The 10,986-nt window shown below is 40.2% G+C and overlaps 2 protein-coding genes across 2 annotated transcripts; one reads left to right on the forward strand and one right to left on the reverse strand.

Moving 5' to 3' along the window:
• Positions 1 to 3,141: 3,141 nt before the first annotated feature.
• vcpkmt (valosin containing protein lysine (K) methyltransferase) lies at positions 3,142 to 4,744 on the reverse strand. The gene is made up of 5 exons (XM_049739697.2): positions 4,456 to 4,744; positions 4,131 to 4,244; positions 3,964 to 4,036; positions 3,745 to 3,864; positions 3,142 to 3,630 (listed from the first exon to the last, which is right to left on the reverse strand). The coding sequence occupies exons 1-5, from the start codon at positions 4,710 to 4,712 to the stop codon at positions 3,526 to 3,528; spliced, it is 669 nt and encodes a 222-aa protein (XP_049595654.1). The 5' UTR covers positions 4,713 to 4,744; the 3' UTR covers positions 3,142 to 3,525.
• Positions 4,745 to 4,912: 168 nt separating this feature from the next.
• On the forward strand, positions 4,913 to 10,845 carry msh4 (mutS homolog 4). Its single transcript, XM_049739700.1, has 20 exons — positions 4,913 to 5,279; positions 5,378 to 5,533; positions 5,612 to 5,775; positions 5,831 to 5,941; positions 6,009 to 6,124; positions 6,209 to 6,382; positions 6,439 to 6,611; positions 6,683 to 6,750; positions 7,063 to 7,137; positions 7,216 to 7,280; positions 7,358 to 7,527; positions 7,787 to 7,923; positions 8,192 to 8,295; positions 8,395 to 8,519; positions 9,117 to 9,317; positions 9,392 to 9,510; positions 9,576 to 9,704; positions 9,817 to 9,991; positions 10,068 to 10,156; positions 10,283 to 10,845. The coding sequence occupies exons 1-20, from the start codon at positions 5,072 to 5,074 to the stop codon at positions 10,469 to 10,471; spliced, it is 2,748 nt and encodes a 915-aa protein (XP_049595657.1). The 5' UTR covers positions 4,913 to 5,071; the 3' UTR covers positions 10,472 to 10,845.
• Positions 10,846 to 10,986: the final 141 nt, after the last annotated feature.

Raw genomic sequence — 10,986 nt, forward strand, 5'->3', positions numbered from 1 at the left:
GGTGTGGAATAAAGATCACTTGACTGAAGCAAAGTGGTTTTATTTTAGCATGCGCCCTTTGGCACAAGAATGGTTGCATAATTTACTGATTTAGGAAGTTGCACATTCTAGTTCACTTTTCTATTCTGAAAATTGCAATCAACTAGATTTAAAAAAGTCTACACACCCCTCTTCAGGTGTGAGTTAAAAATATATTAAATAACATTTTTTTTCTATTCATTTAAAGGGTAGTGAAACATTTAAAAGAGCAAATAAAAATACCAAAGATAACGTAAAACTGAGATTTTGCGTGAATTCCCCATTTTTTTCCCCCCTAGTTCAGAAATTAACCAAAATCACATACTTTGTCTCCATTTTTTTACTAAAAGTGTTGTGTAAACACTTCCTCTTGCTTCAGAGCGAATCTCACTGAACGTCTGGTGCAGGCCTCAATTAGCTGCCGATGGCACTTTAATTGGACTGTAATGGCCACTTCTGGTCACACTTGATTACAACTGTATGATTCTTGCTACTTCATTGGGCAACACCACCATGTGTCCCCCACGACGACCACGTCTCTGTAAAAACGAGTCCTGGCATTTTTTTGCAATGCTTTCCACATCCCAAGAGAACTGGTTAGCCATTGTTAAATAAGTTGAATACTTTTTATGTGAGCAAAATGTGCTATGTTCTGAATGTGATTTGTTTTCATAATTGATACTTCATCCACCCAATTTAACTGCTCTGTTTTCCAATTTTCAATCCGGGTTTGGCCTAACCACAATGCATGGGGATCGGTTTGAGTTACTATGACGATGACCTTTCACTGCCACCAAAATGCAAGAGTGGACCACAAGTTTCCAGTGAGTTCCTCAATACTACTTAAAGGAAAGAGGAAGAGCTGATGACGGCCTCCTCCCGTCTACTGAGTAAGATTCTGTACTTATGGAGTACATCCGCATACAAGAAAACTCGATTATACTCCAAATGGCGTGCTATGTAATCCCCAAAATAAGTTGAGCAAAGCAAAATACTTTTGAATTTTTCTCTGTAATTGCGAGTGTTACAACTGACCAGTCTTACAACTGTCCAATGTCTCCCCAACAGTTATTTCTAACGATGTACAACTGTAATGATCAAGCGCAGAGGCAAAGCATATTATTACAGTGGAGCATTTATGTCAAGATGTCAGCGGGGAACGCCCACCCTCCTACAATTTACGAAGGCAATGCTTATTCAGCCAAAGCTTCTCCTGAAGGACAGTAAAAGTGGTTCTTTGATTTGGTTAGCAAACCTGAGCATTTACCGTCTAACAACGTCTGGCAGCTCCAGAAGCAGCTGAAAGTTGTTTCAGGTGTCCTGGTGTGGTTTCGTTGTTCAATGTCACGGTTAAATTATAGACATGGTCCAGTTTTTCTCTCTATTCGCTGAACATGCAATTTGATTGGTTTATTTGACTTTTTAACCAGTGTGACAGGGTGCACCTTGGGCAATGGACCAAAATGCATTCCTGTCATATTTGTTTAAAACTGTAGACTTTTTTTTTCTCATCAAAATCAGTCATGTTGCATTACATATTCTATTTATGTAAAAAAAAACATAAACATTTGTAAACATATGTTCAAATAGTTTCAAACTGTTTGGTCCCTAAACTGTTTATTCAGCTGTAAAACACACACATACTGAGTCAAGGACGTCACAAACGGCAGCATTGTCAGCCTTGCTTTGAAAGAAAAGCCACACCACAGTACAGTCAAGTCAGTGGACTCAAAAAAAAAAAAAAAAAAAAGCACGTCTATCTCTAAAAAGAAGTGATTTTTTTGTTTGTTCGGTATATTTGAGCGAGAGGTTACGCAAACAGGACAAAGTGCAAATCAAATTTGCTTAGAGAATCTCTTTTTAGCTTCCTAAAATGCCTCGCTTATGGATGAGAAAAGATTTTATTCCCAAACTATATAATAGTATGTATGTAAAACTATAATTGTCCAAAATGTCTTGCAGGATAAATAATATTTTCTAATATTTGTGGCAACTAAAAGACTTTGTGCAATCCAAATTCCCAATTGATTATATAAGCAGTGTTTTGTCAATACTTCTAAGAGAGCACAAATGTGCATGTTTGTGTTATAGTGTGCTTCTTTGTACCCATTCGGCTGCAGTGCAGCTGTCTTTGCAGCCCCCCTACCCTCCTTTGGGTCCACAATGTGTGTGTGTGTGTGTATAACCATTATGTTTGGTCTGTCAGGCTTGCTTGCACCATACATCGCTCGAAGCCAAGAAATGATACATGTCATTATGTAATCCATGAGAGCACTAATCAAATGAGTTCCGGCTCGCCTCTGACTGTCTATGAGGCATTGATGAGAGCATTTATTTGAGTTGAGTCATTGTTGGCAAGTGAAAATGGATGACCCATGATGCTGCGGGACAGCCTTTTCTGTCTTTAACCCTCCCAGTTAGATTTGGAAGGCACACCTTAATATGGAGAAAATGAGTCTTCTTTCTCTTGGCACCAGTGAACATGATGATAATGATGACACAATGGCTGCTTCCTCTGTGTCACTTGAGCGTGATGTAGCGGGTTGAGCATGTGTGTGGTTTTCTATGTAAAATCAGCAGAGGAAGGTGTGTGTGTTGTGCACAGGAATGGTCCCATTGTTTTGTTTTTTGTTTCCCGAGGCTGACCCATACAAAAGCGGGGTGGGGGGGGATAATTCATAAATACATGGAAGACTTTGTTGTACAGATTTGTTCGTTTTTGCTGCACGGTATAACACTAATCATATAAGGGTTAGTTTCATTTCATTTGTTCAGTAACAGTTGTCATCAGAAACTGTGGTAGACCATTGGCTGCTTTGGCCGTTGCACCAGAATGCTGAAGTGCAAACAGTGGAGCATGAAAAGCTGCAAAGAGGCCCCCACATGCCTGTGGGAGACTTGAGTTGGGTGTATTTCATGGTTTTTTTTTCTTGTAAAAGAGCCACCCACAATCTTGCGCTTCATCTGGGCCTTTGGCTGGAATTCCCCTCACATAGACACAAAAAGATACTAGATGGATACTTGTAGTACATATTTTAGTGTGTGACTGTAGCCTGTGCATGATGTCAGTCATGTGACTGATTAAAATGAAATTAAGGGGAAAAAATAACCACCATCCTTAGATTCAGAATGAAACTGCAGCTTTATTTCAGATTCCAACTGAACCACACTTTCTCTATGGCAACTATTGCCCCCTGGTGTTACAACAAGGCAATGCTTTTGCTCTACTGCAAACTCATGACATTAACACATGGACTCATGTCAGACATATACTGTAAATGCTTAAACACAGTACCCAAAAATAGGCAACTTTTGTGTTTTTTGAGTGTTCCACCATCCTTCCAAACTTTACACCTTGTTTGTTAATCATGATTTCAATATGGATAAAAAATAATCATGATTATTATTTTTCCATGGTTACCCAGTGTAAACAATTCTTTGTCTTTGTGTCCAGGGATGTATTCCATCAAAGAAATAATTTATTAACACAAATAATATCTAACAAGATTAAACTTTTTTCCTAACATGCAGGATGTGAATGTCTGGACTCCTAAACTCGCTATCATGTTTGCTCAGAGGGATTTCTTCACAGTTGAAGCTCTCTTGCAGCAACTAAAGGATGAAATATTAAAGGACATGACATGACCCATTAAGTGGCAAGGCCAAATTCTGCATTTCTTACATCTTCATGCACTTACATTTACAACTAGAACAGATGGCTCTTACCTCAAAAAAACGCTTCTCCACTTTTGGGTTGATGCCCTCAGTGCGTTGCTCATAGCAACAAATGATGCAGGTCTCTGGTCCACTGAGCAGCTTCAAGGTCTCCACCAGCGGGGTAATTGACTGTGCACAAGTAAATGGAAGCATTTAAGGGAAAATGTAATAGAATGTCATTAGTGGAAATGAAGAAAACATGCAAAATGGCCTCTTTGACTTAAATACCTGCTCGTAATAAATGCAATCCGCCATAAGTACATAGTGTGGAGGTGGAAGGAAACCGGATACATCTTCACCCCTGAACAAAAGCATACCTCAGATTATATATGTAACTACCCACCCAGGTAACAATCAACAACAATCAAACATATTACATAACAAATAGTACAAACCATTTCAGTACCTTGGCAGTTATGGATCCGGTACTGATGAGAGTCTGATTGTCTTGAATGTTCACTTTCAGGAGGGTCTGTAGATCTTCCAAGTCTGTCACACTAACATCAGCACTATGGGAACCAACACAAGGAAACATAATTTAATGCATATAATACCAAGATGAATGAATGAATGAATAATAAACTGACAATAGCTGTGTTAGGGAAAACAAAAACATACTGAATACATGCGTTGCCAGTTTATGATATATGGGTATATGAGGTCGTACCCGATTTGTACATAAATCAAACATTAGTATGGAAAACACAAATTTGAACTCACCCTAGGGTCGCTGCCATCAAACCAACGACCCCAGTCCCAGCTCCTAACTCCACCACTCTTCGGCCAGCCCATAAATTCACTCCCGAGGTCGGATCGTAAAATTGTTGGGTTTCTAAATATTTGGCAAGAACGATGGCTGCATCCCACACCACGCAGCCCACGTCCCCCATGTAACATTGACTCACTGTTAAGCAAGAACTGTCGTTTTTCTCAATTTCTCTCACAAAATAACTGTTGTGCTCTCCCTGCGCCGCCATGTTGGCTAAACCAAAGCGGAAACGGAAGTTAGCCCTTTGACATTTCCGCCACCAAAAATATAAAATAAAAAAAAAATGCTTTTTTATTATTAAAGTATGATGTTATGAAGGAATTTTGTTTTCAATAAAGTATTTGGCAGTAAATCGATCCACACTAATTTCATACCAAACATGAACAGATTAGGACGCCATTACACTCCCTATTCCCCCCCCCCCCCCCCCAATGGCTTCTGTTAGCTTCATTAACTTATTCTCGATGCTTTTGTTGGTTTATTAACCTTTTCACTTTATGTAATACTGAAGCGGCACCACTGAATCAGGAAAGTCTTTATAAACTGTTCATTTTAAAGTGTTTGGCAATGTTTCGTAGTAGTACAGAAGAGATTGCAACTAGTGATACTTCTGACAGTGGAAATACTTCTGAGGTATCTCCATTAGAAAGAAGCCTTGGCAATAGAACTACCTCTCATAATCCAATATCAGCTTCCCCTGCTTCGTCCTCTCAAAGTTTGGAAGAAGGGAGTTCTCACTCGAGCACTGGTCCATCACCTCCTCGCCCCTCCATAGGTAACTGTAGGCATACTTTTTCAGTTTAAGCATGGACACCATGTTAGGTTGCATTCTATCTGATTTTCTACTATAATGTATTATATTTTGCTCAAAAGGTCAATTCCCCCCGAGCCTTCAGTTAGGAAGAACCATTTCACCCCACATTGCTCGTACCTCGGACAGCTCCTCCCTTGGAGGAACACCGAGCCTCAGGAAGACCCCGGGTTCTGCTCGGGTCACACACCCTGCACGGACGCCATTGACGGATACTGGTACTGTGGTCCAAAGCAGTACTTTGACATTGTGTACTTGATGTTATATATTTCTCTTTAATTTCTCTTTTATTGCAGCTGGAAGTTGCTCCTCTTCTACCACAGCTTCTGGTGCAACTGTGATTGTAGCCCTGGTTGAAGGGCGTGGTTTGGCCAGGGGGGAGATTGGAATGGCCAGTCTTAACGTGAAATATCCAGAACTTGTACTCTCTCAGTTTGCGGACACCGGAACATATGCTAAGGTAACCTAAGCACGTTATGGTTGTGATTGCTAACCGACCTTTTACATTTCTCAAGGTCATAACCAAGGTTCATATCTTGTTACCGATGGAAATACTGATGCCAGACACTGCATGTGATAAGGGAAAAGGGACAAAGCTCTTTAACCTGATCACAGAGAACTTCCAGGTATCAATGCAAGAATACACGCAGTATAACAACGATCAAATATTGATGCAAATATTTTGTGTATCAGGGTGCTGCTTTCACCGCAATCCAAAGGAAATATTTCAACGAGAAGAAAGGACTGGAGTACATCCAGCAGCTCTGTGCTCCAGAATTTAGCACTGTCCTGATGGAAGTTCAAGCTAAGTATGCCATTGAGTACCATTACGTGAAAAAAATAGACCTAAACTATGTCAACCATTTTATTACCGACTGTCCCCATTTGTGCAGATATTATTGCCTAGCGGCTGCGGCTGCTTTACTGAAATACTTGGAGTTCATTCAGAACTCTGTATATGCTGCCAAGTCACTAAAAGTGAGCTTTAAAGGAAGCGAACAGACAGCTATGATCGACTCAGCGTCTGCCAGTAACATGGAGCTTGTTATCAACAACAGAGACCACAGGTACAGCAAACTGACCAAATTTGTATGCTCCCATGTTTACTGTACATTCCACACAGGAGCGACCATACCCTTCTAGGCGTCCTCAACTACACAAAAACTCCCGGTGGCGCCAGAAGGTTACGCTCCAATATTCTGGAGCCTCTGATAGATGTGGATACCATCAACATACGCTTGGACGCCATACAAGAAATGCTACAGAATGAGGAGCTGTTCTTTGGATTGAAGAATGGTACCAAAGAAATTATTTTGAATCCATCATGAGTCTTGTACAAATATGTTTGGCCCTGTATTTTTCCTCAGCTATAGGTCACTTCCTTGACATTGACCAGCTGCTCTCTGTTCTGGTCCAGGTCCCAAAACAACAGACAGTATGTGAAGTACTTTTATTAGTTACTATTATGCACTTATACTGTTTCTAAATTAGCATCAGTGTGTGTATCCTGAAAGACACTAATTAACCAAATGCATGATACACAAGTTCTCACTGCTTGCGCATCAAGGCTGCAAAACTGTTGTTAACAGTTAAGTATTGTTAATACTTATGTTGGAATAAAAGGTGGCACGGTGGAGGCGCTGGTTAGCACGTCCGCCTCACAGTTTAGAGGTGCAGGGTTTGATTCCTTCCTGTGTGGGATTTGCATATTCTCGCGGTGAGAATTCATACTGTGCAATTTTTGTAGGTTCAGGTTGCTGAAGCGAAGATTACACATGTCATTCAGCTGAAACACACTTTGGATTTGGTGCCACAGTTGCAGGTTAGTGTCGACTGATATACACAATATTTTCAAAGTTAGAAATTAAATGGTTCCTAAAAAAACTAATTTTCTAAACAGGTGGTGTTAAAGAACTGCAACACATCTCTTCTTAAAGCATACAGCACTTCACTAGAGGACGACAGGTTTGTAAATCTTGTGACCGCTGTCATTTTGTTTTTCGTCATTTTTTACTTTTATTGTGGTTTGTGTGCACCTTCAGATTTGACATGATCTCGAAGCAGATCCTCACCGTCATTAATGACGAAACCACCTACCTGAAGGGGAACTTTAACATGCGCACGCAGAAGTGCTACGCCGTGCGACCCAACATCAACGAATTCCTGGACATTGCCCGACGAGCTTATACCGAAATAGTGGACGACATTTCAGGTAGAGACGTCAGTGTATTTATTTGGTATTTCTAGTCTAGAGTTTTTGTTGATTTTTTTTTTTATTTTAATTTTAATAAGAAGTAAATATTCTTTCTTTTTCAATACAGGTATATATAATGTTGATGTTGTTGATGCTAGAAAAATAGATTAAACATCTTTAGTGGTACAACTAACCGTGCTTTTCCATAATTTTATTTTTTCCGAGAAAATTAATCTTATTTTGGAAGTGTTCATAGTATGGCATTTGTGTTTTTCAGTACTAGTAAACCAGATGGCGGAGAAATATGACTTTCCCATGCGCACAAGCTTCAGCACCGCTCGAGGGTTCTTCATCCAGATGAAACTGAATGGAATATTCCTACCTGAGGGAAAGCTTCCTCCCGAGTTCATCAAGGTCTCTTCAGTGGGAATGACAATACAAATTCCAGTTTTATCTTTACTGAAGTAAAAAAAAAATTTCTTAGTGAAAAAAAAACCCTGGTATCACATTTAAGTTTCATTTGCTTTGTTTGTCCTGTTGACAATGTGCCTATTATTTGTGATTCCACAGTTTGTTTACTAGCTGCAATTTGCTGCTTTTAACAATGCCATTAATTTCAGAAAACATAAACACAATTCATTGTATAGGCATAATTGTTGGTGTTTGGCATCTGTCCCTTTAGGTCGTCAAACACAAGAACAACTATGGCTTTACCACCGCAGATCTGGTGAAGTTGAACGACCGCTGCGATGAAGCCCTGAGGGAGATCGTTCATATGTCCTACGTGTGAGTCGAGCATCACGCTCATCCTCAGAACAAGCACACATCCGTATTGCGGGTCCCGTAAATATTGTCAATATCTGACAAAATTTGTGTCCTTCCAAGGGTGGTATGTCAACTGCTCAGCACTATCCGTGAACACATTCATTGCCTCTACAAGCTTTCTGATGCTGTATCAATGCTGGATATGCTGCTGTCCCTGGCAAACGCATGCACCCTCTCCGACTATGGTGAGTGGGATGCGCTATTCATGTCTTGTAAAACTGTCACACTTGATCAAATTTCAAGTCAGCACCAAAAGCAGCACCCGGCAAATGTCAGTGAGCTGCCATTTTTACTGACAGATCACCCCCACTGGAGGACGCTGTCTCTGTTGCTACTGCTCAACTGTTGAAAGTTTTTTTTATGGATGTGACCTCTCATTTATCTCAGTCACTACACTGGAACAATCATGAGTCTCTCCTTAGCCCAAAATAAATTTTCAATTCTTGGCCAACCAGTCTCAAATGCCCCCTTGTGGCCATTTGAAGTATGGGCTATATCTCCATCCCCCTCAATGCGAGAATTAGGTGTAAAAAAATAAACTTCCTATAATTGTAATTATCTAAATTAAATTAAACTAAAAAAGAGTTGTGCTGCAATCACTTGAGTATATTAACCCCTGATTTGTTATGCTGCTTCCATACAATGTCATAATGGAACAGTAATATCCTTAGCTGGAATATTTGGGTATCACTGTTGGACACTGTAGCAGTGAATTGAATCCACGTTAGCTATTTATGATTTGCAATTGTAACATATTGTTTTATTGTTTTGCTGTCTGCAAGTGCGACCAGAGTTCACGGACACATTAGCCATCAAACAGGGTCGTCATCCCATCCTGGAGCGAATGCCCGGACAGCAGCTTGTGTCCAACAATTGTTACATCTCCGAGGGCAGCAACTTTGTCATCATCACAGGGCCCAACATGAGCGGGAAATCCACATATCTCAAACAGGTGGCACTGTGTCAGATCATGGCTCAAATAGGTCAGTATGACTCATATTGGAAGCAACACACTGCTGTGATATCAAGTTTGAGTGATTGAATTTTTTTTTTTAAGGTTCTTTTGTCCCCGCTGAGTATGCTTCTTTCCGTGTAGCTGATCAGATTTTCACCAGAATTGGCATCGATGATGATTTCGAAACAAACTCTTCCACATTTATGATGGAAATGAAGGAGGTCTTGTAAATTCTATCAGTGTTGTGGAAAAAAAACTTGATCATTCACTTTCCTCTCCCCTTAAGGTGTCATACATAATCCACAATGTCAGCGAGCGGTCCCTCATCATCATCGATGAGCTGGGACGGGGCACCAGTGCTGAAGAAGGCATTGGACTATGTCACTCCGTTTGTGAGTTTCTCCTTGGCATCAAGGTAAAGCACACGGACATTTCTTTGTTCCTTAAGCAGCTAAATGAGCTCGAACGCCATCTCGCTTACACACACTTACTTGCTTAAATCTGTTTTGTTTTTGTCATGTTCATAGGCCTTCACCCTATTTGCCACACACTACCTTGAGCTTTGCCAACTAGCATCTCTGTATCCCTGTGTGGACAATCAGCACATGAAGGTTCAACACACACGCACTCGTGACACCGGCACTGAGAAAATTGTGTACACACACCTACTGAGTCAAGGATTCTCTGAAGAAAAACATTACGGTAAACATCCTGCTGAATCACCTTGATGAAATATTTGTCAGAAGGGTGCCAATAAATTGTACTATTGCTCTCTTAGGCCTCAGAGCGGCAGAATTGACCTCACTTCCTCCGAGCATAATCCAGGAAGCAAAGACAATCGCTTCTAAAGTTACCAAGCAGCTTTTGGTAGGCTTCATTCAATGTGTGCAAAAGTTAAACCGTGCAATATGCCCCTAGTGGCCTTAATTAACAATGTAATTTCTTTCAAATGTTTCTGAAGAATTAAAATGTGTTTTGGACATTCATCCCAAGGCCAAGCGTATGCGTGATCCAGAAACAGAGAGGCAGCGCGCTTTACACTGCTTGGCCACCCGCCTGCTGCAGACTGCCAGAAACTCCAAACTTGACCCGAAGAGCCTACGCATGTATCTGAAATGGCTAAGGACGCAGTATGAGACAGAGCTGGAGGCTACGAGGCTGCCGGCAACCTCTGACACCTAAAAGAGGAATCCAATCTTAAAGAGGAATGGCTGTCCCAGATGCACATTAAGTGACAAAGTAAATTAATTTAGACACGGATGCATTCCTTTGCATTTTATGTTCCGCAAATGCATTAAAAAATCCAAAGCACAGAGAAACTTCCAAATTCTGAAATATTGTTACACAAAAAGAGAAGAAGAAAGAAAATCTAATGTAAGTATTCTTTATATCTATTTGGATCTATTACATATTGTTGCAGTTTAATTTGATACACTTTGTGTATTTTTTTTCATCGTCGTCCACATTTGGCATTGCAGAAAAAAGAATTTGATGGTTGCAAGTCAAACAAAATCCAATAGTGCACCCATCCTGAAAAATAAAACTCTTGCCACTCATTCAATACTGTTTTACAAAACTTACAAAGTAGTCGGGAAACATTTTGGCATTAGTTCATATTTAAAGAAAATTAAGAGTATGTTGGCCTAAATACGTCAAATTAGGCTGGCATAGCTAAATAAATTAACTCAATTAAATGT

Source organism: Syngnathus scovelli, chromosome 14, assembly GCF_024217435.2.
Source record: "Syngnathus scovelli strain Florida chromosome 14, RoL_Ssco_1.2, whole genome shotgun sequence".
Classification (NCBI taxonomy): domain Eukaryota; kingdom Metazoa; phylum Chordata; class Actinopteri; order Syngnathiformes; family Syngnathidae; genus Syngnathus; species Syngnathus scovelli.